This window comes from Balaenoptera ricei, chromosome 8 (assembly GCF_028023285.1).
Source record: "Balaenoptera ricei isolate mBalRic1 chromosome 8, mBalRic1.hap2, whole genome shotgun sequence".
NCBI lineage: Eukaryota > Metazoa > Chordata > Mammalia > Artiodactyla > Balaenopteridae > Balaenoptera > Balaenoptera ricei.
Genome location: NC_082646.1, coordinates 112664905 through 112683992, shown reverse-complemented (window position 1 = coordinate 112683992; position 19088 = coordinate 112664905). Strand labels below are relative to the sequence as shown.

Sequence of the window (19088 nt, the reverse complement as noted above, 5' to 3'; positions counted from 1 at the left end):
CCTCAGCGGTGCCCATGGTCCCTAGTGGCCCGTGCCTCTCACCCGGCCGGCTCCACTCTGCATCAGGGGCCCGGAGAGGACAGTGCTTAACCCAAGGGATGAGGCCATGGCAGTGGAGAATGTGCCTGTGGGGTCCTGGGGGAGGGGGGGGGGGCGCTGCCCCTGGAGGCCGGGGTTACTGGAAAGCCCAGCCTGTGATGGGCTGAATTGTGTCCCCAAATCCCTATGTTGAAGCCTTAACCCCCAGGACATCAGAATGTGGTTGTATTGGAGCTGGGCCTTTACAGAGGTGATGAAGGTAACATGAGGCCACTAGGGTGGGCCCTGGTCCAGTGTGACTGGGGTCCTTATAAGAAGAGGAGGTCAGGACACAGACACACATGGAGGGATGACCCCGTGAGGACACAGGAAGGAGACGGCCGTCTACACGCCGAGGAGAGAGGCCTCAGGAGGACCAGCCCTGCCCACACCTGGATCTGGGATTCCAGCCTCAGGACTGGGGACAGTGCATGTCTGCGGTTTGAGTCACCCCGGCTGTGGTGTCGGTCACAGCGGCCCTGGCGGACGCATGCACTGCCCCCCCGGCTGTCAGGGCCCCTGGGTTCTTGCTGCAGCTTTGCCAAGCCCACCCTGGCTGCCTTAGCTCTGGGGCCTGGTTTTCCCCATCACTGTAGAGAAAGGGCCTTGCTGATGGCAGGCGGGCAGACATGGCCTGGCTCGGAAACCCCACCGTGCCCCCGGTTCGCGGCAGGGTGCACAGAGCTGGCACCCACCCCGGCTTCTCCCTCCGTTTGGTGTGTGGCCTTGGGCAGGGGCTGCTCTGGGTGTGCTGACCGGGGGAGCCCCTCAGCAGGCCCCTCCCTGCCTCTGAGAAGCTGGAGTTCAGAGCTCCGGTGACAAAGGCCCACTTCAATGTGTAAGAGCGGGCTGTGGTGCCAGGCTCAGCAGGGGGCACTGCTGGGGGCAAGGTCGCCAGGCTGAGGGCAGTTCCCTGTGGCGTCGGAGACAGATGCCTCGCCTCCCCCAACCCCAGCCGATAGATTTACCGCAGCAGCTGGGGGTGGGGGCCCGGGTGGGGCCGGAGGGGGTCCTGGGAGGCGGGAGGCGAGGAGGCCGCAGCTCACAGACGCTCCCCCATCCGTCTGCACGAGAGGCCGAGGGGAAGCCGGAGGAGGGGGCAGAGCGCTTGGCCCCCAGTCCAGCTCCTCAGGAGCCCCCAGAGCCCACCCAGGCCCCCGCCCCTTCATCACATGCGCCTCCCCAGGTCCCCCCAGGTGGAGGGCAGGCGTGTCCGGAGGCCTGAGCTGGCATCCTGCGTCCTCTCTCTGTCCCCGCCCGCTGACGAGACCCTCTCTCTCAGTGTTCCCAGCGGAAGCACAGCAAAACGGTGCCCCTCCAGGCCCAGGGGAGGCGGCAGGGGGAGCTGTGATGGAGGCTTCAGCGGCACTGCCGGCTCAGAACCCCAGCACCTCTGGGTACCTGTGGGCCTCGGGCAGGTCACTGGGCCTATCAGGGGGATGAGACCCCTCGAGGGGGCTGGGAGAACGAGGGGCTCCCAGGAGACCTGGCCGCACCATCACTCCGAAGAGCTCAAGGCTGACTCACAGCCCACAGGCTCGGGACGGCAGTGCGCAGGCGCTGGGTGGGCCCCAGGCCCACTCCCCACTTTCATGCAGCAAAGACGGAGGGTGTGACCTTGTCTTCCAGTCACCCGCCCTGGTGCAGCCCCCAGAGACAGCCACCCACCCCGACTGTCACTGCTGGGAAAGGGTCCACGAGCCCTCTTGGACCCCTTCTTCCTCACCCACGGGCAGCCGCTCTGCCCCGCCTCCAAAGCCTCTCAGGGCCCCCCCCCGACCAGCACCCCCCAACGCCATCGCTGTGGTTGGGACCCTTCTCCCGTCCCCCCCACGTTGACTCCAGCCTCCTCCTGCTCTCCCCCCAGACCCCCCACGGGCTCCCTGCCCCCACCCAACAGCGGGGGTGGGGGGACCCGAGCCCCGCCTGGAATCCCGCCATGCCCCTCCCCGACCAGCAGAGCCGCAGCCTCTCAAAGTGCATTTGAGGCTCCACCTCTTCCTTCCACGAAGGGTCCTCTCCTGGTCTTCTGGTCCGTGGCCTCAGAGCCCCGGGACCCTCCCTGCTTCCTGGCAGCACAGTGGCTGGCCCTCTCCCCAAGGTCCCGCCCCACGGGGATTTAGGGACCTGGAAGGAACTAGGGCAGGGAAGGAAGGCAGGGCTGGCCCGGGAGATGGGTGTGGGAGCAGACACAGCCCCCTGACCTTATTCAGGCTACGCCACGCCAGCCCCGCAGGGAGCCAGCCACCTGCCTGCCCCCCTCCCGAGCCCTCTAGGCCACACTGGACTACTCCCTGCCTTATGGTGAGGACACAGTGTCAGTGTCACTGAGGAGGGGTCTGCGTGGCCCCTCCCCTGCCCTCAATGCCCATCTATCCCCCAGACTCTGCAGGAAGGCAAGGTGAGCGCACGGACCCCGCAGCTGATGCCCTGTCCCTTCCGTGGTGGAGCGGGGCGGGCTCGCTCCCGTTCCGGGGATCCTTTTCGTGGAGCAGGGTCTGGTGATGCGCTTCGTGCTGGCCGCCTCCCCACGTGGCCCCCCAATCCCAGCTTGGGAGGGGTGCTGCACCACGGCCGCCTTCCCAGCCGTTGGAGCTCGGCAGACACCCAGGCCTTGTGTTTGCCAGTGAAGGTTAACGCGACAGCGCGGGAGGCGCGTGCGCAGAGGAGACGCGCACCCCTTGCGAGTCCGCCCCCTCGCAGGAACCAGCGGTCGCGCGGACCGGCAACGTGGGAGCCCAGGGAAACCCGAGGCGTGTGTGTTGCGTCCTCCACCCAGCAATCGGGGCGCCCACAGCCCCCAGAGCCATGTTCTCACTCCAACCGGAACCTGCTCAAGTGCAGAAAGACGAACCACGTGCACGCCCACGGGAACCATCGTCCCTCCTTCCTCGAGTGACTTCCTGCACCGGCCACCACTTAACGGGGAAAATAACCACAGAAGGAAAAGGGGAGATGGGTGAGTCCAGAGTTCCTTCCTTTCAGCTCTTCCTCAGACATAAGCTGAAGGGAGCGGGTGCAGGTAGAACGTGCGTACCAAGGAGGGAAATAAAAACAGTGGTGAAAAAAATTAATAATAAAATAAAGTGAAATAAAGTAAAATAAAATAAAATGATAAAATAAAATAATTGGTGCTAGTTTTGTGTGGCGTCTCGGCTATCCCAATAACATAAATAAAATAACGTACAAGTGCAAACTGCAAAATACGAATGGCGTCATTTCGGTGATTCTGCGTAGCAGTTAACGCTCTTATCTCTGCGTTTAAGACCGGCATCGCACAGTATAAAAATTCATGCTAATAACTTAAACTGTTAATTTTTCTTTACTTAGAACGGCATTAAATAGCAAGTTTAAAACACCGCAAGTCAAGACGTAGACCATGGAAAAAAGGAAAAAAGCTTTCTATCTCAGCACCTTTAACATCACCTTTTCCCAATTTTGAGCAAGGCTGCCTGGCCGTCGTCATCTGGCCCCGCAGGTGGTTGCGCAGATGCGGAAGCGGGCCCTGGGCGGGGAGGAGCTGCCAAGTCGATTCATTTGCTTCCAAGTGCCGGGGAGGCTTCAGAGGCAGACTGACAGGCGAGCTGCAAGCCCCGCCCACCCCGCCCGCCACCCGCTACCCGCCACCCGCCACCAAAACCAAAGCCAGAAGGAGCAGATAGACGTCATCTTCCCAGTGGGGCTACGGGTGCGTCCCAGAGGCAGTGAGGCTGCCCCGAAACAGGCAGGAACCACTGAGGTTTTGACTGCCCCTCTCGGGACCCACGTCCCACTGGTTCCAGCACACAGGACAGGCGACAGCCCTGTGAGGTCAGCACTGCAGCCTCTATTTCAGGGACATGGCTCGGAGATGCTGAGTGACCTGGACAACACCCCAGGACCCCTGCTGTTTCCCCCCCGAACCGGTGTGTCCAACAAGGGCCCGACGGTACCAGTGTCCCCCCAGAACACAAGCTCCTTGAAGGCAGGGCTTCCCTCGGGCGCTGATGCACCTGGAATACAGAGAAGGAGTCCGATAAAGGTTTCAGAATGAGCGGGTGTGGGACCCCAGCAGACCAGATAAGGCGGGCCTGGACACAGGGACCCGTGCTGGGCCCCAGCCTCCGAGAGGGCGGTCCTGTGTCAGCAGGGCCCTCATGTGGGTGGCCACCGGGGACACATCATTCTCTGAGTGGGTGAGTTTCAGCCCCAGAGACACTCCCGGGACTACAAAGCAGGGCTCCTTGGGGCGCCTGCTGTCATGAATAGACAAGACGACGTACGGACCCCCAGTAGCAAAGTACCCGCAGAGGGCACCCCGGGGCTCTAGTCATCCAGACTGTGCTACCCCACCGCCCATCCACCCCAGCCCTGCCTGATTCAGAGTTGTTGTAAAGACCCCCTGGTCCCACCCAGCTTTACCCCAAGGCTGAAGCACCATTCCCCTCGCACCACAGATGGGGTCCCCAGGGGTCCCCGACCCAACCCCACCACTCAGCCCCTGGTCACCTTTCGTCTGCAATTGGCTTCCAACCTCCAGATGGGGGCAAGGCTGGACCACAGGCTCCCAGGAGAGCCCTGCTGACCGCACTGCAGAGCCGACGGCCGGCTGGCCACCTGGCCCGGTGGGGATCCGTGCAGATGTGCTGATCTAGAACACGGAACTGCTAAGGTGTCCTCCCCAGGACAGCCCCAGGCAGCCCCACCCTCCTGGAAGGGGACCACTGCAAGGACTTAGGAATGAAGCCAACCCAGGCTGGAATCCCAAGTCCCATCACCTTCAAGCTCTGTGACCTAAGGCACCTAATCTTTCAGAGCTGCCCTTTCCAATTATGTAAAATGGCACAGCGAATGGCACCCAGTAAATGACAGCTGGTGGTGGAGGGGGGGCACTTTCTAACTAGAGTGAGCAGGCAGGCCAGTGTGCCCAGGTGACACACCTGTCATCCTGCCTGATCAAACACAGCCCTCTCTTCTCTCAAAAATGAACCCGCTCAGACACTCTGATCCGGTCACCATACGTGCATCCTCATGGGATGCAGTGTCAGGGACACGGCACCACCTCTGAAGTGCAGGAACCAAAAACCAAACCAGAATCTGATCACGCATCTGCTTCCGACCCACCCCCTTCCAATTACAGAAAATACAGGGACAGACACTCAATAATATTAACACCTAGGGTGGTGCCGTCAGCAACACCCAGAACATGGATTACCTCGTTTTCTCAGTAAGGGGACTGGGGAAGGTACGCTCACAAGAGTCTTTAATTCCAGCGCGGATCTGCACCAGATTCTCATTCTGTAAAACCAACTGTGAAAAACGGAGGCAATCAGAGGGCTGTGCCACCACTGGGTGTTCAATGAAATGAAAGAGCTGTTGTTCATTTTGGGGGGGAACGTGGTATTGGGTTTTCCCTTGGAGGCACACATGGAGAATTTACAGGTGAAACCACATGATGCCTGGGATCTGCTTCAGAACCACGTGGGGGTGGGAGTGGTGGGGTGGATGGGTGGGAGAGGCCTGGTGTTGATAGTTTTTGGTGCTGGTGATGGGGGCTTCTCAGAGACTTCTCCAGGGTCCGGCACGTCCATCGTCGACAGGACCACACATCTGACTCAACGATGCCGCTGTGGGTTAGAGCCTGTATGCCCTGCTAGAACGTAGGCTCCATGAGGGCACCGGTGCATCCTCGGTGCCTGGTACAGAGAAGATGTCCAATAAAAGTTCTGGAACTTCTGCATGCGTTTGGAATTTTCCATAATAAAAAACAGGAACACAAAAATGGCAGCTCTTATCCTTCGCAGAGCTTCATTGCCGGCCCCAGCTCCCCTCCGCCCGCTCCTCCCATGCTTTCCTCCCCCACACCCAGGTGTGGTCCCACCCTGCCCACCTGGTACCACTCTGTGTCCTGGGGGCTGCAGACCTTTCCCTGGGGTCAAGGTAAGGAGTCCCAGGAGAGCCCAGAGCCAGTGGCTCAGCGAGGTCACTGACTGTGGAGTGGATCCCTGGGAGACGGCTGAGGGGCGGCGCTTGCTGGGTGGCCGTGTCACATGCCTCCTTCTGTCCCTTGCATGCGGCTGGGTCACTCGGCCCTGCAGCCCCCAGCCACAGCTGCTCTGCTGACCCCCCCCCCCCCGCAAGGCTGAGCCTCATCAGACCCACCAACCCTGTCGCCATGGTTACCCAGGAGCCATCTGCTCTGCCAGCACCCGGCGCCCCACCTCCCAGGGTTCCAACGGCTTTGACCCAACCACTCCCTGCCGGAGGAAGGGGTGCTTTCAGCATCCTAAAGCAGCACAGGGGATCCCTGTCAGCCTCACACCCATCCCTGCAATAAAAGAGAGCTTTGGGCACAGCGAGACTTCAAAGCTGCCGAGGCCCTGGTCAAAGGTAGAGCTGAGTAATCACCTGCGGGCCCTGTGGGCTCAGGGAGCCTGGGGGGCCCTCCTTGTTCCCCTCAAGGGAGGCCCTCACAGCCCCCGCCCACAAATAGGCAGGCAGAGAGGCCTAGGCCTCTGCAGCCTTCAGGGCACAAGTGGCCTGGAAGCCACAGTCGCAGCAGCTGAGGGCCGAGTACGGGATGCTGGACACTGCCGGACGCCTCTCCTTAAGTCCTCCCGCAACTGTAGGTCACCCGCATTTGCAGGTTGAGCAACTTGCCCGGGGTCACCCAGCTGGTGGTAGGCAGCGGAGATCTGAACCCAGCAGCCTGGACCCTGAGACAGAGGATGGCCCGGGTCAGACCCCCTCAGGCCCAGCGCTACACTGGGCACTTGCCCTAGATCCCCGAGCCAGTCAGCAGCGTGCGGACCTCAGCTTCCCAACAGTGAAGTAGCCCTGCCTGGACCACCCGCCAGCCTGCTGCCACCTGCCAGGAGCTCCCAGCTCCACAGGGCACCTGTGAATTGCTTTGGCACAGTGGCGACCAGGTTGGACTCCCAGACCTCACTTCTCTCTGCCCGCCCACCCTACAGAGGAGGGAGCGGAGTCCAAGGAGATGCGACCACAGAGGTGGGGCCTGCTGGGTACAGGATCTAAGCCGCCAACCTCCCACCCATACCGGGCCCTCACCTGGGAAATGGGGGGACTCGGGGGTATGCAGTGGGCACCCCCAACAGCACGGATACACAGCACCGATTTATTTATAAGATCCACCCTCCCTAAAACAGGTTTTCTGACACAGGTCTCTCCCCAGCTGGCAGCGCTGCAAGGGGACACCCACCAGGGACCCTGCCCCTCAAGGGCTGCAGCATGTCCAGATCTCGGCCAGGTTCAAAAATTCCAGGAAGAGGGAGTGGGCGGGAGTAGACAATCTTTATTGTGTTCCAAATCTAAGGATTCTTTGCACAAAAATCAGTGTTCACACTGTCAGTGTCCCTGGGCAGTTCAAGTTCATGCGTAAAAAATAGATTATCTGTGTCGGCATAAAATCCTCTCCCCTTCAAACCTCCAAGTGTTGGTGCCGCAGACCCGTTCCAGTGGAAGGTCTCTGGGGACAGAGTGGCTGGGGTCCGAGGAAGCTGCCGCCCGGATGATGTCAGGCTGGGCCGCTTCCACACTAGCCCTTGGTCAGGCTGGACGGCCGGGGAAAGTTGGCGGGATCCCCGGCTCGGTGGTGGCTTGGCCCGCGGGAATGGCGGGGACGGAAACGTGAGCCGTTCCAACGCGCTGGCTCCCAAGTGGTGAGCCCGCTCGCGGCCGCTAGTAGGGAAGAGGGAATAGGCACGCGCGTCAGTGCGGGATCCGGCCCGGGAGACCCCGCCCAGCCCGGCCCTGCCCCCACCTCCCACAAGCGGAGCCGGCAGTTTCGTTTGCTCGGTGGATTTTGGAGCTCGGGTCCGTGCGTGCCTCGGCTTCAGAGTACGGCCCGAGCCAGGGCGCGGGGCGGGGCGGGGCGAGCGCTCGGATCCGCAGTGAGTCAGGGATCCGCACCCCGCCGACTCATTTCTGCCACCCGGCCCGGCGCGCAATTTGCAATGCAAAGTCACTCCGCCTCCAAGCGCCCGAATCTGCCCCGGATCCGCAAGCCCTCGGGGCCTCACCCGCCCGAGGGCCGCCCCCCTCCGTCTCCCCGCTTCCACTTCGGCGGCGGAGCAGCGAGAGGAAGTTTTGCAATCCCGGACAAACAAACGCTGGTCTTGCACAGGCTTGAAAAAGTTTGGGGGAAATGAAGAGTGAGCGAAATCCAGGCCATCGCCCGGGCCTGACGCTGGGCTCCGCGGGCTCTCGGGGGCGCGAGCTGCGAGGCCGTTTGTTCCACCGCGCCCGGCAGCCCTGCCTCCGACCCTCCCTCTTCCCCCTCTCGGCGCTTACCTTGCTGGGACGAGAGCTCAGTAGCCCCCTAACCAGCTGGAGAAATCGAGAAGCTCGCGCTCCGCGGGGCTCAGCGCGCCCTCACAGGCGCTGTCGTCCGACGAGTAGGCGGAGCGCGGGGACCCGGGCTCCGAGCTGTGCTCGCGGCCCGGGGACGACAAGGCGCAGGAGGGCGAGGCGGCGGCGGCCCCGGGTGGCCCGCGGGGCAGTGGGTGGCGCGCGGCTGGCGCCAGCAGCCCCCGGGCCAGCGCGGCGCGCACGGCATCGTGCTCGGCCAGCAGGCGCTGCAGCGCGCGAATGTACTCCACCGCCGAGCGCAGCGTCTCCACCTTGCTCAGCTTCTTGCTGGCGCCGCCCTGAGGCACGTGCTGCCGCAGCGCCTGGAATCCTAAGTTCACCAGCTTCACTCGGTTGCGCTCCCGCTCGTTGCGCCGCGCCACGGCCGCCGCTCCACTCCCGGTCTCCACCGCGCCTGGCCGCCGCCGCCGCCGGCTGCAGCGCAGCAGCTCTGGGGACTCCGGTCGCCGCCGAGCGGCGCAGCAGCCCGAGACACCAGGCGCAGGGGGCGCGGGCCGGGGCAGCGCGCCGCTGTCCATCGCGCCCGCATCCACTCGCCCCGCGCCTCCTCCGAGTCCCTGCGCGCCGCAGGAAGGTATGGGGCGAGGAACCGAGGGCGGAGGAACGACGGTCAAGCCTCAACGACGATCTGGCACCGTGCTGCCAAACGACTACACAGGGTACGTGGTGCCAGGTCGTCTGGGGTCCGGAGACAACGAGGCGCGGGAGGCCGAGAGGTGGCGGGCAGTGCGCACCGGGGAGCGTGGGGCGCTCGTGACTCGCGCGTGCTGTCGGACGCTCCCCAGGTCTTCCCCGAGCGGCGCAGGCGGCTCGTTTTTAAATGTATAGATAACCCTCCTCCGCGCCGCCGCCGCCTCCTTTCTCACGCCCTCCTTCCCTTGCCTCGCCCTCCCGCCACGCTTCGTCCAACCCCTGGCGCACACAGCCTGCAAAGACCAAGCCGTGAGCGCGACCGCACCCCGTCCCCCGGGCACAGTCCGCAGGTCCCCAGGGGGTCCCGGCTTCCAGCAGGTGTCCAGTGCGCCCCCCAAGATGCAGTACGCAGGTCCCGTGTGCGCACCGACCCCCAAGCTGCTGTCCGCAGGTCCCTGGTGCGACCCCTGCCGCGCTCGCCTTTGGGGGTAGGGCAGGTCTAAGGCCACAGAGCACCCATCCCTGGGGCGCGTGAGACCCCGGGGGGCAGCACGCGCCGACCAACCTGCACCCGCGCCCCGCCCCCTGCGGCCGAGGGGCGGGGGCCGGGGTTTCAGCCGGTGGCGGGCCGCCCGTTTGGCCAATCGCGGCGGGCACCGCCCCACGCCCGGCCCCTGGGAGGAAGCCTGTATGCCCGGCGCGTGGCTCCCGGGAGCGTCTCTAACAAAGCTCGGCGCCTGCGCGGCCCCGCCCGGCCCCTCCCGGCGACCAGGGTGGGCGCGCACTCCCACGCGCGCCTGTTCCTGGCCGGGCGCCCACCTCCTTATGACTCCACCGGGCCTGCGAGAGGGGAACGCAGCCCTCCGGGCGGGGCGGGGCGGGGCTTGAGAGGTGGTGAAGACCTGGCGCGCTTGGGTAGGGGGTTCAGGTTCCTGGGGCGCTTTTCGCCAACATCCCCCCACGCCCACTCTCTGCGGGTGGTTGCCGTGCGCCCCGGGCCTTGGGGAGCCTTGAAGCGGAGCGCCTGGAGGTTTGCACAGACCGCTTCAGACCCGCGTGGCTGTCGGCCTGCCTCTCCCCTCCGCCCTCCCCCCGCCCCCGCAGCTTCCTCCGCTTTCCACGTTCCCCGCAAAGCTTCCTCCCTTCCTGGTCCAGTTCCCTCCGGCCGCTCACCCGTCGATGTGTACCCGCCTTCGTGGCCCTTCTTCCTCACTCTCATGCCTCCAGCACCATCCACCTCCCCCGCACTGAGATTGGCCAGTGGGGGAAGGTCGCTGGGGCCGCAGCCTTTCCAGAGTCTCCCAGGGGACGTGAGGCGTCAAGAGACTTCCTCCCTGACCGATGGGGCTACATTTTGGGGTCTGAGGGGGCAGGGACTTTGGAAGTGTGCAGAATGCGCCGTTACTGGGAGAGTGTTGTCCTGCCCCGCGGCCTGGGAAGGCCAGTCAAGTGGCTGTGCCCTCAGGAGGCCATACCCAGCAGGTTTTTCCCGAAAAGTGACCTGACTCTCCTGGGCCAGGACCTCTGGAAATGGAGGTGGGAGCGGGCGGGCCCAGCTTCCCGGAGCCGACTTACTGTTCTGGGGGCAGGTGGGGGGACCCAGGGCCCCTCCCAAGAAGTCCGCAGGGCACACGGGCGAGGATTTACTGCCCACCTCATGGCGCCCACCGGCTCCCGTTACCCTGCCGGATTCTTCTGGCAAATCGGCTTGACTTTCCTGCTTTAGGAAGTTACCTGGAGGCCAGCACTTGCCAGGAGCAAGGGGCCCTGTTTGTCTTAGGAGGAAGCTGACTCAGAAAGGACATGGAATGTGTCCACAGTCACACCTCTGGCCAGTGGAGCAATCAGGTAGGAATCGGGTCCCTGACAGAGCCCAGGTGGCCCGATCTTTATCCCTTTCAGAGCGGAAGGCCTGGCTCAGCTCTGCATCCTCTCTGGTCAGAGCCCACCCCCTCCTTCCCTGAGAGTTATTTGGCAAACCCCAGCCAGATGCTTGTCCTTCCTTCCCTGCCCGTGCCAAGGGTGCCAGGAAAAATCCCGGAGTCCTGCAAACAGGGCCCTGCCTGGACTTGCGCTGGGCCTCCAGGCCCTGGACAGCCTTGGGCGCTGCCTCTCCTCCTGCCCCATCTCCTGGGCTCTGGCTTTGCTTCCTCCCGCCCGTCCACTGCCTCGAAGCAGGAGGGACGTGACGGAGGCGAGTTGGCTCATGCCTTGGCCCCGGGGATTAAGCCCTGGCCCCTCTGCCCTCTGCTGCCCCGCTGGCCTCCTGCTCAGCTTTGACGCCACATCAGGTGGAAGCCTGCCCTGACCCCTCTGCCCTGTGCTCCACACGGCATGTCACTCATCACACCCGGGCGTCCATCGGAGGGCTCTGCACAGGCAGAAATGTGCCCTTCCCTATGTCCACAGGACACCCCATGCCAAGCCGTGCATGACGCTGCTTCGCTAAGGGGACCTCACATCCAGCACAGAAGTTCAGGAGGCGGCGGCACTGGAGCCAGCCATTCGGGGGTCAGGAGGTGGCCGAGGGACGGAGGAGCCCGCAGCGTCCAGGCCCAGCTCTGCCACTGACCCTGAGGGATCCCGTAGCCCAGCGTCCTGCTGCCCAATAGGGGTATGCCAGCCCCTGCTGCAGGGGTGACCAAGGCTGAGCACTTGTCAGCTCTGAAATCACCTCGGGCTCCATGGGACTGGGGTGCAGGCCCCGGAAGCGTGGGGTGCCCTGGGGACACACAAGGTCCAGAACGTGCTCCTCAGAGAGGCTCTGGGTCCCCTTCTTGGAGCGATGGGAGTTGTCTGGACCCTCTGGGGCCTCCCCCGTGGCGGACTGGACCAGGCAGAGGCCGGGTGAGCTCCATGCCCAGGTGAGGGGCGCCAGCTGCCGGCTGGCTTGGCCTGGGCTCTTCACTCTCTCTGCCTGTAGCCCAGGGCCTCTGCCCACCTCCCCCCTCTCCGCCCCCTCCAGGGCCTTCCTCACTGGCTTCCTAATTGCGTTCTCTGGGTCGGGTCACAGGTGGCAGGTGGAGAGCGCAGCTGGGCCGGGCCGACACCTTCTCCAAGCCCGCAGGTTGTGCTGCAGCCCTCGCGCGGGAGTCCCACCTGTGTGCCCAGGTCACTTGGGAGCCCGGAGGCTTCTGGAATCCAGCTGTGGAGAGGCAGGAGCCATGGGAAATGAAGTGTTTCCAGACATCAAGCTTCAGACCCACTGCTGATAGGGTTCTCCAGAGAGACAAACAGAATACATAGAAAGAGATTTATTATGAGGAACCAGCTCACATGATCGTGAAGGCTGGGAAGCCCCACGTCTACTGCCTGCAAGCTACAGACCCAGAAAGCCTATTTGCTGGTGGAATCCAGTCCAAGCCTGGAGGCCTGAGAACCTGGGGAGCTGGTGGTGTAAATCCCAATCCAGGGGCCGGAAATGCTGAGGTGGGCTGTCCCAGCTCAAGCAGGTGGGCAGGAAGAGAAAAGGCAGATTCCTCCCTCCTGCATCTTTTGTTCTATTCAAGCCCTCAGTGAACTGGGTGATGCCCACCCACCCTGGGAAGAGCCTCTATTTTACTGGGTCCACCAGTTCTAATGCTAACCTCATCCAGAAACACCTGCCCCCGACACACCCAGAAATAAAATTTAATGTGAACACCCGTGGCCTGGTCCAGCTGATACATAAAACTGACCAACACACATCCACCCCTTGCCACCTCAGCACCTGTACCCACCTCCTTAAACCATACCTGATCCCCAAACAAAGACAACACAGAGGTCATAATTCTGCCTCACAACTGTCCTGCCTACAACCAAAAACGCACAAACCCCTTCCTCAGAAGAGGAGGTGAAGTCCCCCCTCCCCCCAGAGCTGACGTCCTGCAGCTTAAACGCTAGGGTGTAAATTCCCAGGACTAAATGCTGTGATGCAAAGTCAGTATATCTTATGTGACATGGCAAGGGGAGAAGAGAGGAAAGAAACAAAGATACACACACACGTAACCGAGCAGGACCCTATGGGGGCTTCCCAGAACAGACCCCCTCCGTGTCCTCTGCTTGCCTTTTGTCTGTAGAAAAACTTCAGTCAAAGAATAAATTTAATCAGAGAAATGAGAAAATGCAGAAAGGAAACAGTCCAGCAAGACAAACTAATAATAGTTTAGCCATTAAACAAAGTCAAGGACGTTTAGTTCCTCCTCCAGGGCTATAGATCATATTCTGAGCCACATCCTTGAGCTGTTTTGCAGATACTGAAACCCCCACCAGGTGGAAGAAGTTAACTACATGCTGACCACCAGCACGAAGACCCCAGACCGGTTGGAACCAGAAGGTTGATAACGTTGACTCCTGATTACCTCACCACCAACCAATCAATCAGAAGAATGTCCACCAGCTGATCACACACCCCACAACCCGCCTCCCTCACCCTGTCTTTAAAAACCTTTCCATGAAAGCCTTTGGGGAGTTCGGGCCTTTTAAGCACTGGCTGCCTGGACCCTTGCTTGGCGCCTGCAATAAATGCTGCACTTTCCTTCACTACGACCCGGTGTCAATAGATTGGCTTTACTGCGCATGGATGAGCAGACCCAAGTTTGGTTCCGTAACACTTATAGCAAAAGAAGGAAATAAGTACGACAATTACAGTCCTCATTTCTGTAACTGGTCTCGAGGTTGTAACTCACATATATAACTATCCTCTCCCACCACCCCCTGCGTATTCCTGTCCCTTCAGTAAGCACCTCAGCTGGTTGTGGTTCTGTACCTGGTAGTCAACCCAAACCTTCGTCCCTAAAGGGTCTGGGTCATCAGTGGTCCTGCCGGGATTGGGCTGTCGTCATGTTCCCTTGGCCTCAATCCCAGGGCACGGTAACAGTAAGAGATGCCCTAAGGGATCTCCTGCGTCCCGCGTGCCCTTTCTTACCTCCGGTGTGGAGGGAGCAGGAGCCCGGTTTCCCCCTGGTGGTCAGGATCAGTCACGCCGGCCAGCACGGTAAGTCCCTTCTTTGCCTGCTGAGACATGAGGAGCCCAAAGTGGCCGGTGAGTCTTAACTTCCAGTTCAGAGGAATCATTGCTGCGTTTCCTGGTCGAGGCATCCCTCCCTCTGGAACTAAGACCTCTAAGAGCACAAAGTCTCAGGAACAGGAAGTAAAAGTTCTCCTGGTGGGTCACTAGGGTAATAAATAGTCAGGGGTGCCACTGCCTTTTCCACCCATCGATTCCTGGACCCAGGAGTCTTGGCTGGGAAACAGTGCCATATAGTGGACACGGACTCAGAGCATATACAACCTCCTGGAGAACCCTGCCCCAGCCCTGCAGGGTATTGCCACCTCGCTAGTGCCATAACTGAGTCTTCAAAAGGCTGTTCCACCATTCTTTCAAGCCAGCTGCTTCAGGATGATGGGGACATGGTGAGACCAGCGAATTCCACAGGCAGGGGCCCCTGCCACTCTCCCTTTGCTGCGAAGAGGGTTCCCTGATCAGAAGCAGTGCCGTGTGGAATGCCAGGAGGGTGGATAAGGCATTCTGTAAGTCCACGGATGGTAGTTTTGGCACAAGTATTGCATGCAAAGAAGGCAAATCCATATCCAGAGTAAGTAACTATTCCAGTAAGAACAAAACACTGCCCCTTCCATGATGGAAGCAGTCCTGTCCTGTCACTGAACCAAACTTGGGTCCCCTTGCCTGTGCACAGTAAAGCCAATCTACTGACACCAGGTTGTGGTGAAGGAAAGTGCAGAAAGTGCAGCATTTATTGCAGGCGTCAAGCAAGAAGTCCAGGGAGCTAGAGCTTAAAAGGCCCAAACTCCACGGAAACTTTCAGGGGAAGGATTTTCAAAGGTTTTTAAAGACAGGGTGAGGGAGGGGAGGTTGTGGGGTGTGTGATCAGCTCGTGGACACTCTTCTGATTGGTTGTGGTGAGGTAACTAGGAGTCAACATCACCAGCCTCCTGGTTCCAGCTGGTCTGGGGTCTACGTGCTGGTGGTCAGCATAGAGTTAACTTCTTCCACCTGGTGGGTGTTTCAGTATCTGCAAAACAGCTCAAGGACATGGCTCAGAATATGATCTATAGACCTTGAGGAGGGACTAAAGGTCCTTGACTTTGTTTAATGGCTAAAGTAGTATTATTTTTTCTTATCTGACTGTTTTCCTTTCTTAACTGCATTTTCTCACTTCTCTGATTAAATCTAGTCTTTGGAACTCGGGGAAGGTCTAGGAGGCTAAAGTTTCTCTACAGAGAAGAGGCAGGTGAAGGACACGGTGGGGGGGGGGGGGGTGTCTCTTCTGGGAAGGACCCATAAGGTCCTGCTCGGTTACACTCTGGTGTAATTAACCAGCCACCGGGTAGCTGGCTGGTCACCCCGGGGGATGGTCCCTTACCGGGGGTTCAGTGTTGGTCTCTGCTGCTGGCAGACGGGTTACTCAGCCTTGGTGAGTGGAGCCCATGTTGCTGGGCCCATGCGCCACCTCCATCCCTGCCACCATGGCCGCTTTGCTGATAAGCCCACTGGGCGATGACAGAGTGGCTGGGAAAGAGGCTGACCAGGACCCACAGGACGGTTCTCCTGTCCACTCTATTATTAAAATCTTCTGCTGAGGTCACCCTTTGGTGAGCATTCACATGGGACACGAATATTTTCAGGGTTCTTGCCAATCCACACACCTGTTCCCCAAATTTCCTTGTCACCAATTTTCTAATCATGTTAATTCTAAGTCCCTGACCACCCAGCCAAACCACTGGCCACAGCCCATGGATCTGGTTATAATCACTCATCTGGCCATTTCTCCTTCCAGTCAAAGTGCAGGACCAGGTGCGCTGCCCAAAGCTCTGCCCACTGGATCACCCTTCACCGTGTCCTTGAGGGATGTCCCACCACTGGTGGGTGGAGCCTGCATATCAATCAGGACCACCTATAACTAGACCTAGTCACCTCTTCCTCTGTCAGTGGATCCTAGGAAACACCCCTGAGGCCATAAGTTAAGGCTGGGAGAGAGAAGGCAGTGTAGCAGGGGTGGGGGCCGTGGGCATTTGGGCCACTTCTGCAGGTAACCTACTTGTGCCTTCAGGGCCTGCTCGGGCAGGCTCACCTATACGCCACTTGCATTGGATGGTGGAGTGTTTTTTTCTCTACATGCCCAGCTTTATAGCTCAGTGGGTCAGATAAAGATAACACCCAGTTCATGATGGGCAGGTCACATGGTAACTTGGTGACCCATGGTTAAGTGTTCAGTTTCTGCTAAGGCTCGTAGCAGGCCCGGAGCTGTTTCTCAAGAAGAGAGTAGTTATCCGGGGTGGATGGCAGGGTCTTGCTCCAAAATCCTAAGGGCTTGCCCTGTGCTTCACCTCTAGGGACTGCCAAAGACTCAAAGAGCATCCCTCTCTGCCCTGACACTTCAGGCGCCACTGGATCTGCTGGATCATGTGGCCCCAGGGCAGCACAGCCTGGACCCAGCGCAGAGCCTTCTCCTGTGTGGGCCCCACCCCAAACGAGCAGCTGTCCAGGTCAATCAGTCAATGGGCTGGAGTAACACACCCAAATGAGGACTACGTTGTCTCCAGAATCCAAAAAGTCCCATTGGTGTTGGCCCCATTTTTTGGTTGCAGGAGGAGCCAGATGCAACAATCTATCCTTCACCTTAGAAGGGATATCTTGCCGCTTTACTGGACCCCCTAGAAATTTCACTGAGATAGAAGGCCCCTGAATTTTTGTTGAATTTATTTCCTACCCCTCTGACATGCAAATGTCATACCAATAAGTCTGGAGTAGTTGCTGCTTCTTGCTCAGTAGGTCCAATCGGTATAATGTCATCAATGAAGTGGACCAGTGTGGTGTCTTGTGGAAGGGAAAGGTGACCAAGATCGCTGTGAATTCAACTGTGACCCAGGGCTGGAGATCTGACTTACGCCTGGGGTAGGACAGTGAAGTATACTGCTGGCCTTGCCAGGTAAAAGGAAACTGATTCTGCTGGGCTTCATGGACAGGGATGGAGAAAAAGGCATCTGTCAAATCAAAAGTTGCATGCTGGGTACCAGGGGATGTGTGAATTTGTTCAAGCAATGAAACCACATCTGGTACAGCAGCTACAGTTGGAGTCACCACATCATTAAGCTTATGAGAATCCACTGTCACTCTCCAAGACCCACCTGTCTTCTGCACAGGCCAAATAGAATGGGGATGTGGTGGGATCACCGCCCCTTCACCCTTCAAGTCCTAGATGGAGGCACTAATCTCTGCAATCCAATCAGAAACGCTGGTTGTTTTACCATCTTCCTTGGTAGAGGCAGTTCTAGGGGCTTCCACTTGGCCTTTCCCACCATTAATCGCCCTCACTCCGTGGGTCAGGGAACCAATGTGTGGATTCTGCCAGCTGCCGAGGATTTCTATTCCAGTTATGCCTTCTAGTGGGACCGCTGTGGATGGACCTGAGCTGGAGCTGCCCTGACCCCCTGACCTCCAGGGGCCCCTATCTGTCTGGGGGACCGCGGGGAAGTTTGGGGTCTCCTGGAATCGGTGTCAGTTCAGAGCCAGTGTCCCGGAGTCCCTGGAAAGCCTCATTATTTCCCCTTCCCCAGAGCACAGTCGCCCTGTGTCTGCAGGTCCTCTGGGCAAGGCTGGGAGAAAGACTGACAGCATCCATTTCCAAGGGTGTCCTGGGTCCTTCCTCAAGGGGACCCCGCCTCCTCTTCCTTCAAGCGTTCTGGGGCTGAAAACTGGCTCACGTCTGGGGATTGACTGAGTGGCCACGACCCTCTGTTTTTACAATTCGGGATAGATGTTTGTTCACTGGACCTAGGACTTCTCCCTTATCCAGATGCGGTGAGAATCCAGCAGGCTTCCTGCCCAGTTCACGTCTAGGAAAACCGGGGTCAACCAGCCAAGGCCACGGGTCAGCATGAGTCTGACTATTCTGACCTCTGCCTCTGCTCTGCCGTCCGTGCCGGTCACCACGCCCACCTCGCCTTTGGCAGTGTGTGCCCCCACTTGGCCCCTGCACCCTGGGATCCAGGGACCCCACTCACTTAGGTTTCCTAGTTGGGTGACTGCAGGTCCCACTGTGAGGTCTGGACAGTGGAGAACGGAGCCGTCTGAGGATGCGGTCTGAGGGGATGCTGGGGCTCTCCATGGACGTGCTCCCCGCTGTCGTGGTGAGAGGGTCTTCTGGACCCTCCCGGGAGGGTGGGCAGATCTTACATGACAAATCCACTCCGACATCCTATATCCCTGAGCCTTTGACCAAGGGAGGTAGGCCATCTCCAGTTCACCCGTTATGGGCCACCTGTAGGTCCCCGTTTCAGCCAAGCAGCTAAACCAACTGTGAGAGCCCTCCCTCACCCGCAGAGCTGCAACATGAGATCCAGAATCCGTGTTCAGAGGGCTCATGTCAATAAATTCAGTCCGGCAAACTTCATCTTCCTTCCTCCCGTATCCCATACCTTCAGCTTCCATCTCACCCATTCCCTCGGCTTCTGTCTGTATAAATTAGGAAACTCAACTCGTTCTTCTGGAACGCAGCACACCTCGTCATGAGTCACACTTTGTACATCACCTCTGAGGACCTGCTGGGACTTGAGTCTAGTTATGGGTCTAGGAGTAAAGGGATGGTGAGGGTGGGTCCTGACGAGAAGCAGCAGTGTCTCCCATGGCAACCGCCTCTGGGGTGCTGTTAGCGCCTCCCCAAGCAACGCACGGTTAACCCATCCAAATGGAGGTGGGAAGACTCCCTACCCGTTAGGAGTGGGGAGACCTCTTCCACTGGCAAAGGGGGCTCATCAGAATTTAAGGGCTCAGTATCCCCCGCTCCTTCAGGGTCTTCCCACACACCCTCACCCCAACACACAGTCTTTCAGTCCTTCTGCTTTAACCGTAGACGCCCTGCGAGACTGGGAGTTCAATTTACGTTGTGAGTCAGGATGAGATTCTGCATTTGGTTGTCAGTAATCTCAACCTTGCAGTGGTAGGAGACAAGGCTTTCCTTGGGCCACACACAGAAGTGCTCTTAGGTTATTTATGGGGCACTTGA

The 19088-nt window shown here is 59.7% G+C and overlaps 1 protein-coding gene and 1 pseudogene across 1 annotated transcript; both read right to left on the bottom strand.

The window, feature by feature from the left end:
• Positions 1-7352: 7352 nt before the first annotated feature.
• Positions 7353-9312, bottom strand: ASCL2 (achaete-scute family bHLH transcription factor 2). The gene is made up of 2 exons (XM_059929865.1): positions 8371-9312; positions 7353-7758 (listed from the first exon to the last, which is right to left on the bottom strand). Exon 1 carries the CDS (start codon positions 8964-8966, stop codon positions 8388-8390), a length of 579 nt encoding a protein of 192 aa, XP_059785848.1. The 5' UTR covers positions 8967-9312; the 3' UTR covers positions 7353-7758; positions 8371-8387.
• Positions 9313-13704: 4392 nt separating this feature from the next.
• Positions 13705-18523, bottom strand: LOC132370253 (uncharacterized; annotated as a pseudogene).
• Between the last annotated feature and the right edge of the window lie 565 nt (positions 18524-19088).